Genomic DNA, 22,925 nt, shown 5'->3' on the forward strand with positions numbered 1-22,925 from the left:
TCATTTCGTCTGATACAAGGCCAAAGGTAGGGAGGGCTCCACTCAATGCAAGGTAGATATTCAATTGCAAATTAAAGTCATGCTTCCATTGCTTCTTGGGTTCCTGCTGGCCTCTAACGTGCTTTGTGGTTGGGTCCTGCTCCCTCTCCAGCATCATTCTTCTCTATGTCCTCCCTTTCCTCACATTCCATGGGTCCTGAATATCCAGGTTCCTAGTCATTCTGCTTTGCCTCTGCAAGGCATGATCGACCTTGAAGAAGGTAGACCTCCTCCTCCTAAGCTTTTTTGTCTCCCTATCCATCCCGCTCCCATAGCCTCCTTTTCTCTGGTATCATCTGCAACACCCCCTGCCCCCAACCAGACAGGAGGCGTAGTCATACCTTTCTGCACAGGAATCAGTTCCTTCTACCACCCAACATGGTCCAGGCCTTGCTTCCCATCTCAAATTCCCTCCTACCTTCTGTTCACTTGTCCACCCTTGAAGGTACAGCCAAATCTCACTCCCTCAAAATCTACTGGCAGATGGCCCTGCTGCTCTGCCCAGTTTTCCCAAACCCTGCTTTGTCACACGTTGTCCTTCCACATGTCGGTTTTGGCTCCCAACTGGGCTGTACAACACCTGAGGGTAAAACAAGGTCTTCCCATGCCGAGTGGTGAAGAGGGAGGAGCATGGATCTTGGAGTATCACCAACCCCAATTTGACTATGGGTTCTTTCCTTTGCTTTCTTGTTGACCTTGGGTAAGTTACTTGATTTAAGCTGAGGTTGGTTTTTTTTTTCTCCTTATCATCTGTTTTGAGTTGTCTTACAGGCCACTATAAAGATAACTGAACTCATGGATGAGAATCTTGTAGCCTGGACTAAGCTATACCCAACTGGTCTTGGCTTTTGTTTCTGCTTGTCCCCACATCAAGAGATTGCAGTCAGCAGACCTGCATTTGTCCCTAAGTCCTCTCTTCATCTCTGTGACTTCCAGAAAATTACTTAATGAGCATCAGTCTGTGGGATGGGAGTATGAAAAAATTAAATAAAATGCAAAGCTCCTGAATCAATAAACGTCACAGGCAAAATGCTTCTGGTGGAGAAAGTGACTTGTGGCTGAGCCTACAGTTCTATATAGCAAATTCAGAAGGAAAGCCCCAGGATGCTCTGAACATTCCCTTCCAAGCCTCCCCACCCCACTGCCCAAAGATGAGTCAGTGCCAACCACCCTTCCCCCCACCACTGCCCGCCCCTCAAAAGGGAAGGAAATGAGACGGCTCCATTTGTTCTCTGACTGGATCTATTTCCTCACCAGATTGTGGCGTATCTGTCTGTTATCTAGTCTCTGCAGCAGCCTCATCAGAGTTCCTTCTAAGAGCCAGAGGGCCCGCACTATCCGCAGAGGCTCCCTGGTGAGAAAGAAGACATTGGAATCTGGAATCCCTGACCCTGGTACTTCGACTCACTCTGAACTTTGACTCTCTGATGTTCTGGGACCATTCCCTCTCCCCCCAAGGGGTCCAACCCAAATTTTATCATTTCATCTTTCAGATTATCTCCTTTTTGGTGAATTCTGAATAAATCTCGAGATCGTGTCAACACCAATTTCCTGGTTTTGCTCTGTTGCGCTATGGTTATACAAGAAGTTACCATGGGAAGAAACTGGGTGACAGATACCTGGATCCTTCGTGTTGACTTTTTGCAACTCCTTGTGAATCTATAATTATTCCAAAATTTTAAAAAATGTCTTGTTAGACATCTTTTCATTTCCTTTCCACTCCCCAGGTCACCCCCATGTCCAGGCTTGTATCATGTCCCTCAAAGATCTTTGCAACTATCTCCTGGCTGTCTTTGGTCTTGGAACGGCCTGGTCCACCCAGACCGTCTTTCACTGTGGTAATCAGCAGAGGTGCCTCTCCATCTGTTGGAGTAAGCCAGCACTCAAGGCCTTCCTACCTTTCATTTACTTATTTATATGTATGTGTGTATATATATGTGTGTGTGTGTATCCATATCCAAAAGGGCAGGTTTATTATAAAAAGGGAAGTAAAGGACACTTGCACAGACACAAGTGGGCAGAAAGAGCCACCCCTGAAAGGGACAGGCTTGGTAAGAGACACCTGCGTAGTCACAGGTGGGCAGAAGACCTGCTGCCTTCTTTTTACACTGCCCATACCCTACCTCCCCACAGGACCCTCATTTCCAGATTGTTTTTTTTTTTTTAAGTCTTGCTTCCCTCCTCTATCTGCATTTTTCTTTTATGTCATAGAGTAAAATCATTCAGCTTTTCTTTTTTTTTTTTAAAGTGTAACACGGAAAACACAATTCATTTATTTATTTTTAAAGATTTATTTATTTATTTATACAAGCACTGGGTACAGTCAGAAGCGCTGGAGGGTGAGAGAATTCACCAGAGCCAGAGCTGGGAGCAGAGCAGGCAGAGGGACCGAAGTACACTGCTGAGGGAAGCAGCGGGCGGCAGGAGAGGTCTGCGCGCCATGCGGGACCCTCCACCAGTGGCCGGGGAGCACCCGGGGATCGAACCTGCGCCGCAGAGGCTGCGGGCAGCTTCGCAACCCAGCCCTCAACCGCTGTGCCACCGGGGAGGCCCATTTTCTTTCTTTTTGTTTTTTTTAAAGATTTATTTCTTTATGCATACAAGAGCTGGGTACAGACCAGAGATGTGGGGTGTGAGAGGATTCACCAGAGACAGAGTGGGGGACAGAACAGGCAGACTGACTGAAATACACTGCTGAGGGGAGAAGCGGGTGAGGCAGGAGAGGTCTGCTGCGCCATGTGGGTTGCTCCCTGGCCAGCCGGGGATTGAACTCGTGCTGCAGAGGCTGCGGATTGCTTCGTAGTGTGGTCCTTAGCCCCTTGCGCCACCAGGGAGGCCCCTCATTTCCAGGTTTTGCAGAGGTGGTCCCACACTCCAATTCCACTAACAGTAAGAGCCCATCCTTTCTCCACTAACAGTAAAAGTCCATCTGAGTTTCCCCTGGTGCCCAAAAGACTTTCCCACTGATTAAAAGGGAGTTATTACACTACTTGGCCTTCCTCCTTGAAAGGACTTAGTGTAGTGATGGCTGGAATAATGCATTTAATAAACGATTATGAGTAATCCACTCAAGGGGCTGCCCGAACAGCCAGCACATCTTCCCCCCACCCTCCAGGTCTGCACAAGTCTCAAGCGCCAGGACCCACTAACGGCCAAGCCCCGCCCCTCGGGCCGAGCCGACGACCAGGCCCCGCCCCCGAGACGCGTACACCGCGGGCCCCGCCTCTCTGGGGGTGAGCCAACAGCCAGGCCCCGTCCCCGAGGCGCGCCAACGGCCAGGCCCCGCCCCTCGGGAAGCCCACCGTCCAGGCCCCGCCCCCTCGGGACGCCCGAAGGCCAGGCCCCGCCCCTTGGGACGCCCAACGGCCAGGCCCCGCCCCTCGGGACGCCCAACGGCCAGGCCCCGCCCCTAGGGCGCCCAACGGCCAGGCCCCGCCCCTCGGGACGCCCAACGGCCAGGCTCCGCCCCGCGTGCGTGCGTGGCCCGGCGCAGGCGGAGACGAGCTCTCGCCCATTTAGCCGGAGGCTGAGGTGGCAGCAGGCGGGTCAAGATGGAGCTGCCGCAGATCCCGGAGCTGATGGGCCTGTCCCTGTTGCTCGGGTTACTGGCCCTGATGGCGACAGCGGCGGTGGCACGGGGGTGGCTGCGCGCAGAGGAGACCTGCCGCCGGGCCTCTGGTTAGTGGGATCGGGCGGGTAGGGGTGACCCTCGGGGAGTTCGCCCCCGGCCGACCCCTGGTCATACCTGCGGATTGGGGCCTGCCGGGGTGCCGGGGACTCCCGGACCTCAGTTTCCCCTCTTGTGAATTGAGCTGCGCCGCCAGAGGCTAGGCCTCACCTCGCCGGGCAGGTAGCGCCCCTCTGTAGGGCCGGTTCGAACCTGGGTCTCAGGCTGCCCTTTCGCCCTGCGAGGCGAAACCTGAACCTCTTAGGCGAGCCCCTAAACCTTTAGGCGAGCCCCAAAACCTCTCGCCCCAGCGTCTGCCCGGGTTTGCTATGAAAATGCCTGCAAACTCTAGCACGCATTCGTTATTTCGTGAAAATGGAGGGGGAGATTCATTCATCCGACTAGCTCCCCGATATGCGGCAACATTTGTTGAGTACCTAGAGCCTTAGTAGGCTTTGGAGTCTTTCCTTTTAGGGAGTCCATTGTTGGGTGAGGAAGAAGAGTGTCTTAAAATACAGGTAAAAAATAATATACATAGTAGGTTTCATGGGAAAGATCAGTACTAGAAACCGGAAACACAAGGGTGGGGGTGGTCAACTGCTGCTGGTGTTTCTTTTTTTGGCGGGGGTGGGGGTGAGCGATCAAGGAAATCGCCACTGAAAGTAGAAAATACATGAGATCGGTTCTTGAAGAATAGGTGTGTAAGAGTTTTCCAGGAGGCTAGGAAAGAACTTTCCTGGCAAAGGCAATACGGCTGAAAGCAAGGAGTCTTTTGAAACAGAGTTTGATATGACGTCAGTGTGAGGGGAAAGGAGGGGCCTTGTTAAACCAGCCTGGAGAGAGAGGTACGCAGAGGGCACTTTGTATGTGGAGCTCAGGAGGTCTTTTTCCTGTAGGAATTGCACATCTGCAGAGATCTAACATATGCAACTGTGTGCACCTAGTTTGATTATTAATTAGATATTTTATGGAGAAGCAACCCCCAGCACCAGTCCTGGCACAGGGTGGGTGCTCAACACTGACTCCTCTCATCCTCAAGTTGTCTTTGGAATTCCTTTGGGCTTCTAACACTTGTGTTGGGGACGCTATAATTTTCACAAGTTCTTTGAGGAAACCAAGACTCAGAGCAGTTAAGTAATTTACCCATGGCCAGGGCCACCAGATTCAGCTGTGCACATTATTCCATTTGCAGGGATGTTTAGCCAAGGAGCTGCACTCCATTGGCCAAATCAGTGTACCCACTAAGCTACCTCAGCCCAGAGAGGGTGCCTTTTCTAATTTACATTGAGTCGTATGCTATACGGACTAACTGCAAGCAGCCTTCTCAAGATCATTGAGTGGTTAGAGGCACAGCCCAAACCCATCTCTGTTTCTGAAACCTCTGTCTCGCAATATCTGGTCATCTCTTGCTGCTCCATTCAATGTCTGACCAATCATTGGTAACCTATAAATATGTAATGAGCGAATGGATGGATGACATGGCCCTTTCTTATAGGCCAGAAAGCTAATGGATTTCCACTTAACAAGTCCTTGAAGTCCAAGAAGCAGAAACAGCACCAACGAATTCGCAAGGAGAAACCTCAACAACATAACTTCACTCACCGCCTCTTGGCTGCAGCACTAAAGGTACATGGGTACCCATATAAAACACATGTACACAAAGACTCACACCCCCACATATTGCTTGCATGTTTCATATTGTTCTTCCTCTGACCAAAATCAGTGGGGACACCCCATTCTATCCCTTATCATATCCCATCTTCAACTTGCTGTTAATCCAGGCAACAGGGCCTTGGAGTCATGGCTGCTGGTTGGGCTTCCCCATCTGTCCCAGGGGTCTGTTCACACTTCCTGCAACCCTTCCCCTAGAGCCACAGTGGGAACATATCTTGCATGGACTTTAGCAGCAATGGCAAGTACCTTGCCACCTGTGCAGATGATCGCACCGTCCGCATCTGGAGCACCAAGGACTTCCTGCAGCGGGAGCACCGCAGCATGAGAGCCAACGTGGAGCTGGACCACGCCACCTTGGTGCGCTTCAGCCCTGACTGCAGGTGGGACAGGATGGACCCTTAGGTGTTCCTGCAGAAGCTCAGCCCCATGTTTATGTCCTTCCCATACCTGGTTTGGGATAGTGAAGGGAGTCACAATGTCTTGTTTGGGATGGCAGAGAGCACCCAGGTGGCTTGAGTACCTCTCTGCTCCCTGGAAGGCTATGCAACTACACGGCAAGGGAGCAGAGAGGAAAAGATCTGTTCCTACTTAGGGAACACCAAAGCCTGGCTACCAGATTAGTCTTGGAAGCTGGAATGGTTTTCTGAACCCTAGAGAGACACTAAGGAAGCTAAAGCTGTGAGAGTCCTCTTTCTAGGGAGTTTTAAGTGGTTTTTGAACTCAGGGATCAAATTTTGAGGCTAAACTATAGGGCATGATGGGAGATCTTGATTTTTCACAAAACCTGCCACATATAGTACCTCTGTATCCAAATACATGAGTGACTTGTCTACTGTCTGACTTTAGGGCCTTCATTGTCTGGCTGGCCAATGAAGATACCCTCCGTGTCTACAAGATGAACAAACGAGAGAATGGAGACTATACCTTCACAGCTACCCCAGAGGACTTTCCTAAAAAGCACAAGGCACCCATCATTAACATTTGCATTGCTGACACAGGTAAGAGGCACTCAGAGGGTGGAGCTTGCCAAGGTGAGAGGAAATGGCTCCAGTTATATTTGCTGAATGAATTCATGCTACCTGAGAGCTGGGCTCAGCCCCAGTGTGCCAAAAGGACTCTGGCTCTGTGCCTCACTGGACTCCTGGGAGCCACAGACAGTCCCCAGGGGAAGCAGGTAAGAACTTTAGCAAAGTCCTTATCTGTGGTGACCTTGGCCTGGGAGGGGAGCAAGTATGGATGCTTCAGGCAATAGAGACCTTCATATCTGTCTCCTTGAAGAATGATAGTTGGTCAGGTCATTGGCCTCGTGTCATTCCCTTAATTCCTCAGGGAAATTCATCATGACTGCTTCCAGTGACACAACTGTTCTCATCTGGAATCTGAAAGGCCAGGTGCTGTCTACCATCAACACCAACCAGATGAATAATACACATGCTGCTATATCCCCTTGTAGCAGGTGAGGAAGGAGGGACTTTGGCAGAAGTTGGGACTGGGAACAGGGACAGAGCAGAAAGCCAGCTTCAAATAGTGGAAAGAGCATACATACAGTGTGGATTAAGTCATCTAGCTTCAAGTAAGTCCTTAGTCTATATTTCTTTATCTATAGTTTTTGTTTTTTTAAAGATTTATGTATTTATATAAGAACCAGGGTACAGGCCAGATGTGCGGGGAGGGTGAGAGGATTCACCAGAGACAGAGCGGGGAACAGAACAGGCAGACTAATGAAATACACTGCTAAGGGGGAGCAGCGGGCGATACAGGAGAGGTCTGCTGCGCCATGTGGGACCCTCGCTGGCTGGCTGAGATTGAACCTGCACTGCAGAAGCTGTAGACAGCTTCACAGTGCTGCGCTCAACTGCCTGCACCACCAGGGAAGGCCCTTCATCTATAGTTTTAGTTTTTTTAAAGAATTTTTTTTTTTTTAAGATTTATTTATTTATTTATACAAGCATTGAGTACAGTCAGAAGCACGGGAGGGTGAGAGAATTCACCAGAGCCAGAGCGGGGAGCAGAGCAGGCAGAAGGACCGAAGTACACTGCTGAGAGGAGCAGCGGGCGGCAGGAGAGGTCTGCACGCCAATGTGGGACCCTCCTCCGGTGGCCGCAGAGCAGCCAGGGATTGAACTGGCACAGCAGAGGCTGCGGGCAGCTTCACAACCCAGCGCTCAACTGCTGCGCCACTGGGGAGGCCCTTCATCTATAGTTTTTAAAAGGTTGTGTTGGGAGTAGTGTGTAGCTTATAACATGGTTGTGAGGCTGAACTAAGGTCATGTGTTTTAAAATGCTTTTAAAAGATACAGCAGATATAAGATTAACTTTCTCAGGAAAGAAGTTTAGTGGTTTGCAGAAACAAAATACCCTTAAAATTAAGTTTTAAAGGAAACTCGGTCATATGGCAGGTTTGTGGCTTCGTGTGGCTTCACCCCAGATGTAAAAGTTTGGGAAGTCTGCTTTGGGAAAAAAGGTGACTTCCAGGAGGTTGTGCGAGCCTTTGAACTGAAGGGTCACTCTGCAGCTGTCCTTTTCTTCGCTTTCTCCAATGACTCCCGGAGGTAAGTGAATCCACTGACTTCTTATTGTGGCTCCCAAGCCCTTTTGGCATTCAGATCCTTCTGCCTATCTCTGTTGTATCTCTGAGGTGGGTGGGAGTGCCTAACCCTAAGCAGAAAGTAGGCGTATTAGTGGAGTTGATTTCCTCGCTGGTGCCCCTAATGCTGTCCCAGTCCCCGCTCCTCCAGAATGTGTTGGGGATAGAGCCATGATTTTCCATGCTGCAGGATGGCCTCTGTCTCCAAGGATGGGACCTGGAAACTGTGGGACACAGATGTGGAATACAAGAAGCAGCAAGACCCCTACTTGCTGAGGACAGGCCGCTTTGAAGAGGCAAGCAGCCTGCCTTGCCGCCTGGCACTGTCCCCTGACGCCCAGGTCTTGGCCTTGGCAAGCGGCAGCAGTATTCATCTCTACAATACCCGACGGGGTGAGAAGGAGGAGTGCTTTGAGCAGGTCCACGGGGAGTATATCACTGACTTGTCCTTTGACATCACTGGCCGGCTTCTGGCCTCCTGTGGGGATCGTGCTGTGAGGCTCTTCCACAACACCCCTGGCCACCGGGCAGTGGTAGAAGAAATGCAGGGCCTCTTGAAGCGGGCCTCCAATGAGAGCACCCGCCAAAGAATGCAGCACCAGCTGACCCAGGCCCAGGAGGCCCTGAAGAGCCTGGGTGCATTGAAAAAATGACTCTGGAAGAGGAAGTCAGCATGGATCTGGCCTTCTGCTGCCACCACCATTTTTCTTCCTACATACTCCCAAGCTGGAAACCTTTTGAAATGAGTATTTTGATTTTTTTAGTGGTGGCCCCTCTATTTCCATTGGAATAAGTTTTGCCTACTTAGATCTTTCTTTGTCCTTGCTGGTGGTGATTCTTAGACTTACTTGATCTCCCAGGCTAATGACCAAGGTGCTTTTCTTTTGGGAGGGAGATAAAAGGGTACTGAGAAGAATGGTAGGTAAAAGAGATAAGAGAACATGGTCTTTGATCTTGTGGCAATACACGCAAGTACACAAGGACGTTTGTAATTGTATAGGCAAAACCTAGGGAAGATCTGCAACTTTTCAGGGGTGGGAGACTGGGATATTTTCCAGTTAAAGATCATGGTATGCTGCCCTCCTCATTTGTTGACAAGTCAAACCACTTTCCTTTTCCTCAAAAAAAAAAAAAAAGATCGTGGTATGGCATCAGAGAGGGGTTAGTCTTAACCCTGGCAGTGTTCTTAGCTCATCTAAAAGTAATTAAGGGGTTTTGTTCTGTGCCTCAGTTCTCTTATTTGTAAAATGGAAGTAACCCTCATTGTGACCTCCTTATAAATGCTGTGAGGGTATGAGAGTGTAAAACCGCTAGATTTAAAAGAAAAGTGGAAAATAGTAATATATGTTATCTGTCATCCAGTATCATTAGCTATACAGTAAAAAAATCAAACAGTATTTTGAAACTAAATTAGAACGAAACAAACGCATCTGTGGAAAGATGATGTTTCTGTCATACATTTCAAAATATGTGGTTCTGCTTTGTGTGAAGGTGTCATAGAATCCCAAGGTAGGCTTCCTCCCTTCCAGGAAGTTATGTCCTGTTTGAAGACATGTCTTTTTAGTTCATCAGACATTTGAGTACCTAGCCTGTTCCCAGTGCAGGCCTAGGCACCAGAGATAAATACGAATAAGACATGGTGCTGTCAAAGATGGCCGGTGGGAGAAAGGTACACGTCTCATTAAGTGCTGCTTGTTGGTTTATTCATAGCTGTAGAAAATTGTTGTAAAAGTTAAGGCAAGAGAAAGGATTGAATCAGGACAGAGACAGTGAATATGAAGTTGAAGGGATAGATTTGATAAGAGATTACGTATTTAGAAGTTTGAATTTTCGGATTTGTGGACTGCTTAGATGTGGGAAGTAAGGGAAATGAGGAATCCAGGAAAACTTCAGTCTAGGCAAAGCTAATTTATCCAAACTCAAATTCTTTTTCTCTCCTGAAACTGGGACCTCTCCTAGTTACTCCCAACTCATTGAGTGTTTGAACAAGCCACAACCTGGAGTTATCCTTAAATACTCCCTTGTTATTACTCTCTCCACTCTATCCGAAAATTACCTGGTTATACTCCAGATTGTATCCTGAATCTGCTACTTCTCTCCATCTTTTCTGTTACCATCCTAATTCTAGCCACTGTCTCCTACAGACTACTATAATATAGCTTCCTGATTGGTCTCTGTGCTTCCTCTGTTGCCTCACTAAATCACTTTTCTATGTAGCAGAGAAATCTTATAAAAATGTCAAATCACGGTGTTCCCAAATTAAAATCTTCCAAAGACTTCCCTTCACACTTGAAATAAAACCCGAAGTTCTAACTATGGCCTACAAGGTCCTGTGTAATCTGGCTTCTTCCTTCCTTTGTGATCTCGTTGCCACTCTCCCAGCCAACCCAGCCTACTCTTATTTGACGGAGCCAAGTTATTTCCAGCATCAAGGGGGTCTATGCCCTCTGCCAAGAAACATTTTTTTTTTCATATTGGCAGACTTGTCATGAGTATTTTGATTTTCATAGTGGTGGCTCCTCTCTTTTGCCTACTTAGATCTTCCTCTGTCTTTGCTGGTGATGATTCTTAGACTTGCTTATGCTTGTCATAATTCTGTTCTTGGTTTCAGTTACACTTCAGAAAGACTCTCCCTGACCACCCAATCTGAAGTAGCCCTTTCCACCAATCATATCACATCCCTTATATTAGTTTAGCTCATTTATTTTACATTATTTAACGTTATCTGAAATTGTTTGTATTTGTTTGCTTCAGGGGTGTCAGGCTTTAATGCTTGTGGATGTCATGTGGGTAAGGCAAATGCATGAATTGGGCCACAACTGTTTGGGTGTAAGACGGTAGGAAATGTGGGCTGAAGTGATAACTAGAGGGCATGTGTCATGGGTAAGGGGCACGGGTGGTTGCTACTTATTCAGAAATTCAAAAGTTGCCTGTTTCAGAGAAGCCAGAAGTTGTCAGTTTAATACAAAGAGAAAAAATTAAGCACTGTGGGCCAAACAACACTAGTGTGGACCAGATGCAGCCCACCAGTCTCATAGGCAACTTTTGAATTGACCATTGACCCACTGGAATGTAAGCTCCATCAGGATAAAATCCTTATTTATTTTCTCTGTATCCCAAGCATGGTACCTGGGACAGAATAAGTACTCAATAAGTGTTGATGGCATACCAGGAGCAGTTGACAGAAATTTTATTATCCCTGTGTGTTTCTCCCCACTCTTTGGTTTACACTGTGGCTTTATGTTCCCAGTAACAGACTTGTGATTGATAATTCTACACACATTGGTCCTGGTGTGTACTTGCTTTCTGTGTATCTTCTCAGCTTTGACTTTATTCTCAATGTATATCCAGGAGAGGACATGACCTCAGAATGCTGAGTTACTGAAGTCAGCAGTCTTCAGTGCTCGTGTCAATTGGGTCACTTACTGACTTGAGACCTTGAGCAGATCATTTCACCTCTCTGAGTTTGTTTCCTCATCTGTAAAATGGGAATAAATCCACTACTGTGTGCCTTGCATGGCTGTGAGTTTCTGATGAGATGGGTAAAAGCACTACTAAAAAGTCATTACAGAGACTTCCTGAGGACAGAAAGCTCCTCTCACTAAATGTATGGCTGCTGCTTCTGTGAGCATGCAGAATAAATCTGGCCTCTGCGTTTTTGCTTTTGATTAAAAAAATCCTTGTGTGTGAAGACAGCATTAACATTTTAATATTACTATTTCAGCTTCTGTGGGTTTGAAAATTTTCAAAATAAAATGTCAGGGAAATATTAAAAATGGTGGTATGTAGCATATTTTTATCAATCATCAAAAATAGGAAAATAATAGAAGTGAACACTTAAAGACTATTGATATATCTTGGTCAATTTCCATCAAGGTAATAATTCTCATATTTAAAAGATTATTCTGTAATTGGAAATTTTAATAAGTAGGAAGCGATTACTGTTGTGATGAGTTATCAGTGATGATAGGTTATTTCATATACTGTTAGACCCAGGTTGGATTTATCTAGAAACTTAATAATTTGGAAATTGATATATCCCTCTACAAAGTTTCTGGGGAGCTGGCTTGGGTACACATAGCTCTTGTGACGGAGGTCCATTGATCGGCACAAGCTGACAGTGCAGAATCAGCCATAGCCACTGAAAACATGATATATACATACGAACTTGTGAATGTGCTCTGAGATTGTGCCTACATTTCAAGTCTTAATTTCTTTAAGCTTCCAACTCTGAATCCAGAGTTAAAGACAGTTGAGAAATGAGTATATGTCCCGCGTGCTTTTGGTTGTGTATATATCCAGTTTGAGTCCATTTGTATTTTCTTGATCACATTAATAACCAGCATGGAATGCTGAACATTTAATCCCTACCAGTTCTGTGTTAATTTTGCTTCAGTGTTATCTAAAACCATCTTGTTGATAACCACAACTTAGGTTTTACCTGGTGAACTACCACTTCCTTGACTATTGATCCATACGATTTATTAGGGATAGATCCAGACTCTCCATGGTGGGCATATAACCAATCAGGAGATTCCTAGACTTTGTCAGAACTTTTTTTTTTTTTCCAGTTTTTTTTTTTAAGATTTATTTATGATTACACAGGCCAGAGGTGTGGGAGGTGAGAGGATTCACCAGAGACAGAGTGGGGAACAGAACAGGCAGATTGACCAAAGTACACTGCTGAGGGGAGCAGTGGGCGAGGAGAAGTCTTCTGTGCCATGTGGGTATCTCCCTGGGCAGGGATTGAACTCGTGCTGCAGAGGCTGCGGACAGCTTCACAGCGCTGTGCTCAACCCCTTGCACCACCAGGGAGACCCTGTCAGAACTTTTATTTTTTAAAGATTTATTTTATCTATGCATATAAGAGCTGGGATGTAGACCAGAGGTGTGGGGGGGTGAGAGGATTCATGAGAGACACAGTGGGAAGAACAGGCAGATTGACTGAAATACATTGCTGAGGGGAGCAGCAGGCAAGACAGGAAAAGTCTGCTGCACCATGTGTGTTAGCTCCCTGGCTAGGGATGGAACTCCTGCTGCAGTGGCTGCCAATAGTTTCATAGTATGAGACAAACCTTGTGCCACCAATGAGGCCCAGAACTTTTTTTTTTTTAAAGATTTTCTTTTGGCATAAAAACTGGGGTGTAGGTCAAAGGTGCAGGAAGTGAGAGGATTCACCAGAGACAGTGGGGAGCAGAGCAGGCAGACTGACTGAAATAAACTGCTGAGGGGAGCAGTGGGTGAGGCAGAAGAGGTCTGCTGTGCCATGTGGCTTAGCTCCCAGGCTGGGGATTGAACTCAGGCCTTCATGGTGGTTTCTCTGAGACTTAACCCCTCAGCCATCAGCGGGCCTAGAAAAGTAAAAATATCTAATTTTTTCTAGGATTGCTTAATGAGTAAAACTTAGGAAGTAGCTTAAGTATGTGTAGTCCTGTCTGAGAATGAAGACAAAGCAGGAAAGTAGAATGCTGTTTAGACTGAGGATCTAGACATGACTGAGGTTTCTAAAACCACTGGATCTGTCAGTTGTAAGCCAATAAATTTCTGTTTATGATTAAGTCGGTTTGAGTAGGGATGCTCTCAAACCTTAATGTTACTATTATTTGAGAATCCAAGTAAATCACCCAAGGCATATAACCAATAAATGACATGCACAGTTATTTACATTTAGGCCTGTTTGATACTAAAGTACAGACCCAATCCCAAAATATTTAGCTCCAGAGGCAAGAATACAAATGGAGTCCCCCATACTATGTCTTTATATTTAAGAGCTAGAAATCAAAGTAAATTCAGATAATCCTCTGCCCTCCTACCTTGACAGATATACCATGCTGGAAGATTGAGTTGAATTTAGAATGCTCAGACTCAAGTCTATGCTGCAGGGGTGGTTTCAAAGCAGGCAGTCTCATGCTCAAGGCTTGCTCTCCTCTTCCCATCTGTTTTTCCCTATTATAAGGAAAAATGGCATCAAATCCCTGCAAACCACCATCCCTCAGCCACCTACCACCCACCACTTCAGCCTTAGGGTATGCACTATAGTAGCCCTGGCTTTGTGAGAATGGAGCTAGGAAAGAGGCTTGCACAGGCCCTACAAGCAGGATCTTGGCACCTGGACTGTGGTCTGGTAAGTGAAAAAGGGAGACAGGCCCTCGGTGGTCACATTTCCCTGGTCTTGCAAACCCTGTGCCTCATGGAGAAGGGGCATGGCAGGAGTAGGCCACAAAAGGCCCCTCTCACACAAAGTTGTCCTCTTGACTGTGTCTAACCCTGTTAACGTGTTAACCACACATTTCTTTCAAGTTCACCATACTAAGCAGTACTTAACACATCACAAATTACAGTATTGTGAGTTCCTGGAGGTTCAGCCAGGTATATATCAGAGTTTTCATACAAGTTCTGAACATGTAGAAGTAGCCTTGTATATTTTCTTAACAGATATCTATGATCTTATTACTGGTTCTTCATCCTCAGCTTTTAAGTTCTTCAAGCATGCTACAGACCAGCTGAGCCAAGGTCCCTGTATGGAAACCATTCACACTTTGTTCATTCCTTTTGTCACATCCCAGTATCACTGTGACTGGTTAGGAAGGCAGCCAGAGGAAGCTGACACAACATCTTTCCTTGTGACAAATGGATACTGCTTATCTTCCTTTCATTGTTCTCACTGCAGCAAGCAAACCCAGCCTTTTCACACTTAAGATTTTAGATGACTTACTAGCTGGTAGCGTATGGTAACTAATTGGATAGGGGTTTTTGGCTTGTTTTCATAAAAATCTCAGCTGAAGTTGTGGAATGCCCCCTTTTATAATTAAGTATCATATAATGGGTCCTTTCTTGCTGCAGCTGAAACTGATTTGATGATAATGGCTAACATTCATGGAGTAGTCTTATAGTCCAGATACCATTCTCAGTGCTGTACTGCTAACTCATTAATTCTCCCTGCAGTTATGTGAGATGATATTTTATAATTTCTATATTACAAATGGGGAATCTTCAGTATTGTCCAGATCCAGAGCTCATGTTCTTTTTTTTTAAAAGATTTATTTTTATACAAGAGCTGGGGTACAGGCCAGGGGTGTGGGAGGGTGAGAGAATTCACCAGAGAGACAGAGTGGGGAGCAGAACAGGCAGGTGACGGAAATACACTGCTGAGGGGAGCAGCAGGCAAGACAGGAGAGGTCCACCACGCCATATGGGATTCTCGCTGGCTGGCCGGAATCGAACCCGCGCTGTTGAGGCTGTGGACAGCTTCACAGCGCTGTGCTCAACCTGCTGCCCCACTGGGGAGGCCCTAGAGCTCATGTTCTTAATGGTTCTGAAACTGAAGGTATCAGCATGACCTGGGAACTATGTGTAACTACAAGGCCTAAGTCCTATCCTGCTTCAACAGACCTTGATCTTTCAGGTGATTCTGATACAAGTTTGGAAACCACTGCTCTATGCTGTTCTACCTTGATTATAAATATTATCCATATGCTATTGCCCTTCCTGAAGGGGTGTGAGTGTTTTCTTGCTCATACCCAGTGGAGGCAAACTGCAGGCGAGCTATCGTGGTCCCTCTAGGGTTCTAGCTCACTCCCTGCTTGGCATTGAGAATTTCCCAGCTCGTTCCTGGTCACACCGCCATCACCTCAACTCTAAGGAGTCCCTCTTTGGTAACTGCCTTTCCCTATCACTGAGACTAACTTAATGACTCATCGGTGCTTCACAGCCTAAACATTTCTCCATCTCTGTTTCACCATGTATTATCATTTATCTGTATTGTGATTTTCTGGAAGGCAGATGATATGTCTGATTAATTACAGCATCTTCACAGGCTATTTTGGGATCAGTCAAATGAAAGAACTTCCAACTCCCTGGAACTTTCCCCAACTGCCCTGTGGTTCACAACATCTTGAGTGCCCACTTAGGTGCTCATCCTAGATGCCTCCTTCCTGAAGTCTTCATTCCCAGCACCTGATCCAGTAATACCTTGAACCAGTGGTATAGTCCCATCCATTAAAGTCCCAGAACCTAAGGTTGCTTTAAGATAAGGGCCAGGAACAGACCTGGCATGTAGACTTACACCACCCAATGCACGGAGAGATTAAGATGGCATTCTCATCCTAACGGGCCTGTTTGATCCCAGGAACTCTTTCCTTCCTTTTTCATTCAGCCTACTCTCATTCTGACTACTTTCCCAGGGGTAGTGGGCTCTTCCCATACCCTACACCCAGCCATTCAGGAGCATCAGGTAAACCAGACTCTTTGCTGATCTTTCTGTGCTACTGAAGCCCTGGATAGTGCCTGGCATATGGACATGTTTTCATAATTATAGCTACTCTAGTAAAATCATGTTTCAGGAACTAATATCTCAGGAAAAGCTGTCTAAGGCTTTGTTTCTATGTCATCTATGTTTTCTTCAATGAACATGTACTTCTTTTATAACACCAGCTAGATCACATGATTTATAATAATAATAGGGCCTCCCTGGTGGCACAAGGGGTTAAGACGCAACCTATGAAGCTGTCCAAAGCCTCTGCAGCATGAGTTTGATCCCCAGCCAGGGAGTAACCCACATGGCGCAGCAGACCTCTCCTGACTCGCCCGCTGTTCCCCTCAGCAGTGTATTTCAGTCAATCCACCTGTTCTGCTCCCCACTCCGTCTCTGGTGAATCCTCTCACCCCCCACACCTCTGGCCTGTGCCCCAGCTCTGTATGCATAAATAAATAAATCTTTAGGGCCTCCCTGGTGGCACAAGGGGTTAAGCACCGCACTGTGAAGCAATCTGCAGCCTCTGCAGCACAAGTTCAATCCCCGGCCGGCCAGAGAGAAACCCACATGGTGCAGCAGACCTCTCCTGTCTCGCCTACCACAACACTCAGCAGTGTATTTCAGTCCGTCTGCCTGTTCTGCTCCCTGCTTTGTCTCTGGTGAATCCTCTCACCCTCCCCCTGCATCACTGGCCTGCACCCCAGCTCTTGTGTGCATTAATAAATAAATCTTTAAAAAATATTAATAATAACCTCCCATTACATACATATTCTCCGTAACAGCTTGTGTGAGGTAGCAGGTTTTTTTTTTTTTTAAAGATTTATTTATTTATGCATACAAGAACTGGGGTATAAGTGAGGGGGGTGAGAGGATTTATCAGAGACAGAGTGGGGAACAGAACAGGTGGATTGACTGAAAAACATTGCTGAGGGCTGCGGTGGGCGAGACAGGAGAGGTCTGCGGTGCCATGTGGGTTGCTCCCTGGTAAGGGATCAAACTGGTGCTGCAGAGGCTGCAGACAGCTTCATAGGTTGCGGCTTAATCCCTTGTGCCACCGGGGAGGCCCCAGGTAGCAGTGATTATCCTCATATTGCAGATAGAAAATCTGAGGCTTGTGGCGGTTAAGCAGCAAACGAGAATTCAACCCTGGGACTGAATATAGAATTCAAGCTTGTTCTTGCTGTTACTCCACATTACCTCTAACCTTGACATCTAGAGGTAAGTTCCTGGAGGGAACTTTTATGGTCTTAGGAGTCTGTCTGGCAACCCTTTCTATCCCTTGTGCACACACACAGGCACAGGGTAGGCACTTCATACTTGTTGGTTAACATGATAAAGGCACATACACTTATTGCTCAACAGTAAATGAGCTCACTCTGGGCACCACTTACTGCATCTACCATGCAATTATGTTGCCAATAGAAATAATCCCTTTATTTCCTTGGTCACTACCTGTTGTGAGTTCACATGCTGGAGCATGATTCTCCCAGGAGCTAATCATTTCTGAGTGAATAAATCATTAAAGCTACAGATCTGGAAGGCCAACCCGTGGGATTTGAAGGCCACTCTAGTACCTTTCAGGGCTTCAGCTCACCTCTTACCACAAATAGATGATTTGAACTCTCCACATACACAAGAAAAAAAGCTACTAAGTAGCTTTCATGCCCATGTATGGGTAGAGTGGGGTGTCCACCAGGCCCCTCAGGCCTATTTGTTCCACTGGTCTCTCTAAGACTTTCTGGCATCTCTGGAACCCAGAACTATTATCTCCCTGACTGTGGGAAATCAGCTCATGGGAGCAAGGAGAGTGGGTGGGTGGGCAAACCCTGGGACTGAATATAGAATTCAAGCTTGTTCTTGCTGTTACCCCACACTACCTCTGACCTTGACATCTAGAGGTAAGTTCCTCATCAATGACAAAATACCCAGAGGCCATTGTGAGATTGCAAGATTCAGCAATTTGGTGAACCCTGGTGTTTGCTTAGACAGTCTCATTTTCCCCTTTGGCGAATAAGAGATTCCCCTACTCACCTATCAAATTTTTAGCTGCCCATCTTAACTGTGTGCTAAGTCCTCTGCCTTGACAATTATAGGTTGTTATACAAATGCTCTGGGACATAGGTTTATAAGCAAACCATCCACATACAGCCAGTAGGTTTGACGACCCAGGTATGTTTCAGAGGCTTTGGAAGTCCAGAGGCAAGAAAATCAGCAACCATAACCATAAAACCAACATGAAAGAGATAATGGTGATGTTGAAGGTGGTGATGACAATGGTGGTCTCTGTCCCTTGAAGGCTTATTTCACCCAAACAGGGTGACCTTATCCTGCATACCGCTAAGTCTTATGATCAGAAGTCCAAGGCAAGTGTGAATTTCTTGATATGCTGTGCCCCAAATTTCTCCTACCCTGTGTTCATTCATTGAGAGTGGCAGAACTACCAGGAACTTGCCCACTGTGGCAGAGATTGCCGGTGGTCCTCCACATCCATGCTTCTCTTTTTCCTGGATCCAAGTATAAACATTTCCCAGGCTCTGTTGCAATTAGGTGAGACCATGTGGTGGGTCCTAGAGTGTAGGCAAAAGCTGTTTACTCTGGGCCTGCCTCTAGAAACCCATCTGTGTTTCTCCATGCTATCTTTGCTTTCCTGCTAGCTGGAAGCAGAGGATTCAGTGGAGTTACTGAGGCTCGAGATGGCTCAGTCCTTAGGTGTGAAACAGCAAATCCAGGGGACTGGGGTTGACCCATTTGGTGGGTCCTCACTCACATACAACTGCAGGACAGGACCCAAGAGCAGACACATGATGAGAAACATCAATAGGATGTATTTACAAAGGGAGTGAGAAAGGGAGAAGAGAGTGGTTATAAGCTGGCACATGGCAGAGGCTGTCTATCCTACCCTACATAGTGTCCGCAGGGCTGAGACTGAGCTACAAGATGAAGCCGTAAGTGACAAGCAGGCAGCTTCTTCACAGACACCCTCCTCACCAGGGATTCAGCTGTGGAAGCCCCAGCCAGACAACTGTCAAAGTGCCAACACATTTTTTCCTGCCAACAGACAGCAGTCTAACTGCCAAAGCACCAGCTTAGCCTGTTTCCAGTCAGCGCCTGCTCTGGGTGGAATCTGGATAGCCTCGCTCCCACCAGGGAGTTGACTATGAGCGCCACCCACTGGCTCAGAGGAGGCTCCTCATTGTTCCTTTCACAGGTGGAGAGAAGCTGGGCCCCAAATGACTGTATGGACCAGGTCCTCCTACCCCAGCATTGTACTGTAGCATGAACAAGAAATAAATCACTATTTGGTAGACCATAGGATGTGTAGTGATTGTTACAGAAGCTAGCTTATCCTGAGTGGTACACTTAGTACAGAATATCTCTTCACTTAACCCCATGTGATTAATAAGAAATATATGTTTTGGTCTTCTCTCATAGTTCTTGGCTCACAACTCCCATACTTGTAATTTAAGTGATTAGAGCAATAGGAGTAACTTCTGTTATAACATCTGGCTTTTGTTGGTGGTTCCAGAAATAGATCCAGAGGTGAAAGATAAAATGGGCATTTTTATTATTCACAATCACATCCGAGTTTATGATATTGTGCTGATTTTATTTTTTAGTGGGGTGATTTTTAGAAAGCCCCTAATTAATTAGAGGATAGTGACTGGTTGCCAATGGATCCAACCTGGTGATTAGAGGGTTGGAACTTGCAGCTCCATCCTTCAACCTCCTGAGGGAGGAGAAGAAGGTTCAAGAGTAATCTTATCATTAATTACCAGTGATTTAATTAATCATGCCTATGTAATGAAGTGTCCACAAAAATCTCCAAAGGAGTTTGGAGGTGGGTGGGGGTAAACACATGAGGTGCTGGGAGGATGATGTCCCAGAGAGAGTTGCATCCATTGCCTTATCCATCTCTTTCATCTGGTGGTTCTGAGTTGCATCTTTTTGTAATAAACTGGTAATCTAGTATGGCAAATGTTTTCCTGAGTTTTGTGAGCTGCTCTAGCAAGTTAATCAAACCTGAGGAGGAGGGCATAGAACCTCAATTTATAACCAGTCAGAAGCACAGGTGGCCACCTAGACTTCAACTGGCCTCTCAAGTATGGGTGTGGGGGCAGGTTTGTGGACTGAGCCCTAAGGGGATCTGATGCTGATTCCAGGTAGATAGCACCAGAACTGAACTGAATTGTGGCATGGTCAGCTGGTGTGGGAGACTTGATTGGCATAAACCCCCACACATTTGGGGACCAGAACTGAGAGTACTAGAAGAAGAAACAGGAAGGCATTTCCTAAGCAACCTCTATATTTCGGGGCAATGGAACTAGTGTGGCAACCATGATCCATGAAATTTTCATGCCTTATTCTAGCCTGCCCCAATTACAGAATTGTTAAATTCTCTCTTCCAATCTAAGGGCCAATCCTTGCTAGTTCTACAGGAAACTAGAGGAGGACACGACCCACAGAACTTAGGATAAGAAGGCTTTGGTTCTATCTTGACTGTACCTCATGCAAATATTAACATGCAATCTTGTTCAACTCATTTTGCCTTTTGAACCTCAATTTCATCTCTAAATAGTGGAAATTATAATGCCTACATTGCTCCTGAGATAGAAATGAAAGCCAATTAACTATGAAATATCAAAAACATGTTACTTCTCTGCACAAAGAGAAGGGTCTTATATGGCACATGGACACACACATCACCCCACACACAACTGTGGTTCTGTCTTTCTTGGCCAGAAGGGTACTTGGAGACTAACAGGTCCAAAGTGCTCTTCTTAGGGAATAGAGGTTCAGATTACTGAGTCTTTTGCCCAAAGTCACCCAGGAACTTGTCACACAAAGGAGACCAATACTCAGGTTTCTCCCACCAGCACAGCTGGATGGTATCTGCTGCTGCATGGGTGGTCTTGGTGAGCCCCATCTCTGGTGTTTTGGTGAGCCCCATCTTTGTTTATCCTTCTATTTAAGTGGGGGTAAGACCATTAACTTGCTTCTATTCAACAAAATATGTGCAAGAGGATGGAGCATGATTTGGTCATGTTATGTAAGACTCCTTGCTAGCCGACTCACGTGCTGGTTTGTCGTGAGAGGACCTGTGGAGAGCCAGATGGGCAGCCTCTAGGACTTGAGCTGAGGCCTTCAGTCTTTTGAGTACAAGAAAGTTGATTCTATTGACAACCTGAGTGAGCCTGAAAATGGGTTCCTTGCCAATTGAGCCAGCAGATGAGAGCTGGACCCTAGCTGACACCTAGACTGTAACCTTTCAGAGGATCCAGGTAAGCCATGCCTGGACTCCTGACCCACAGAAACAGACCTAATAAATTGTGTGTTGTTTTGAGCCACTGTTTGTAGCACTTTATTCTACAGCGTAGGAAACTGAAACATCTGCCTCCTAAGATGTTGCCCAAATTCATCTCCTCTGTCATTTATACCTCACGAGCAAGATCTTATTTTTTTCTAGCTGCTTCCCTGCCCCAGTGACTATTAAGAGCTTGGCCCATAGTCCTTAGAGGAAGCAACACAACAGGAGATAGTGCATTCCTAAAATCATAATGTAAGCAAAGTAGGGGAAAATTTATTCTATATTAAAAATTTAATCTTGTTTGTATTCCCTCCTAGGACTTGCATAGTTTGTTATGTCTAAGAGGTACTTGATAAATGTTTTGATAAGTTCATCAGCTCTATACTAGGGATTCTTTCAGTTTTAAGTGTCAAAAACTTGATTAATCTTGTATTAAGGGGCCTCCCTGGTGGCGCAGGGGTTGGGACACAACCTATGAAGCAATCCGCAGCCACTGCAGAATGAGTTGATTCCTGGCCAGCCAGGGAGCAACCCATGTGGCGCAGCAGAACTCTCCTGGCTCGCCCGCTGCTCCCCTCAGCAGTGTACTTTGGTCAGTCTGCCTGTTCTGTTCCCCGCTATGTCTCTGGTGAATCCTCTCACCCCCGACACCTCTGGCCTGTGCCCCAGCTCTTATATGCATAAATAAATAAATCTTAAAAAAAAAAAATCTTGTCTTAAGCAAAACAAAAAAGAGCTTGTTGGTTCATGTAATGAAAATGTAGGACTGTGGGCATAGCTAGATATAGATACTTAACCATCAGGAATCCACCTATATCTTTTTCTCAGCTGTTTTTCTTCTTTTGGGGGGAAAATGCTGTTTTAGCATATATATGATCTTTATATATGTAAGCTATATATATATTTCTTTATTGAGGTAACATTGGTTTACAACACTATGATTTAGGGGAATAGGTTCATACCTCCTCAGATGTGTTACTTAGCTGTTTTCTAGAGTGCTGGCTTCACTCTCAGGAAGGCTGTCTTCAGGTGATGATCAGTATGACTTCAGCAGCTCCAGCCTCTCAGCCTTTCAGCTCAGCCATGAGTGGAGAGTTGCTCTTTCTGAAGACTTTCAGCACAACTTCAGAGAAGGAGGAGCCCTGAGGTCACATGTCCACCCAGGAGCTGAGCCCTGAGATGAATGAGATGCAGTGCTCTGATTGGTCAGACTGGGTGAAAGGCAGAGTGAGTCAATGTCAGCCAAATCCCTTGTACTAAGGTAGGAGGAGCTGGTCTCTCACAAAAGGAAAAAGAAGATAAACAGCTGGGACTACATCAAATGAAGAGTTTCTGTGCAGCAAAAGAGACAATAACCAAAACAAAGAGAAACTCCACCGACTGGGAGAAAATTTTTGCA

At 46.2% G+C, this 22,925-nt stretch overlaps 1 protein-coding gene across 2 annotated transcripts; it reads left to right on the plus strand.

Annotated features, from left to right (window-relative positions):
• The first annotated feature begins 3,525 nt into the window (after positions 1-3,525).
• On the plus strand, positions 3,526-12,687 carry TBL2 (transducin beta like 2). 2 transcript variants are annotated; one of them, XM_037506831.2, is made up of 7 exons: positions 3,526-3,717; positions 5,202-5,332; positions 5,576-5,760; positions 6,227-6,378; positions 6,710-6,836; positions 7,780-7,932; positions 8,158-12,687. In XM_037506831.2, exons 1-7 carry the CDS (start codon positions 3,591-3,593, stop codon positions 8,618-8,620), a joined length of 1,338 nt encoding a protein of 445 aa, XP_037362728.1. In that variant the 5' UTR covers positions 3,526-3,590; the 3' UTR covers positions 8,621-12,687. The 2 variants fall into 2 exon arrangements, with proteins under 2 accessions (XP_037362728.1, XP_054549593.1); XM_054693618.1 differs by lacking the exons at positions 3,526-3,717; positions 5,202-5,332 and having other exon boundaries at positions 5,699-5,737.
• Positions 12,688-22,925: the final 10,238 nt, after the last annotated feature.

The sequence above is a fragment of the Talpa occidentalis genome, unplaced genomic scaffold, assembly GCF_014898055.3.
Source record: "Talpa occidentalis isolate TD23 unplaced genomic scaffold, MPIMG_talOcc4v2.1 talOcc4.12, whole genome shotgun sequence".
NCBI lineage: Eukaryota > Metazoa > Chordata > Mammalia > Eulipotyphla > Talpidae > Talpa > Talpa occidentalis.

Bases quoted from the DNA above. Each gene is read 5' to 3' on its own strand.
- TBL2 (XM_037506831.2), top strand. From the start codon at position 3,591: ATGGAGCTGCCGCAGATCCCGGAGCTGATGGGCCTGTCCCTGTTGCTC. The intron at 5,333-5,575 runs GTACATGGGTAC...CCCTTCCCCTAG, and splicing joins TCTTGGCTGCAGCACTAAAG to AGCCACAGTGGGAACATATC. The intron at 6,837-7,779 runs GTGAGGAAGGAG...GTCATATGGCAG, and splicing joins GCTATATCCCCTTGTAGCAG to GTTTGTGGCTTCGTGTGGCT.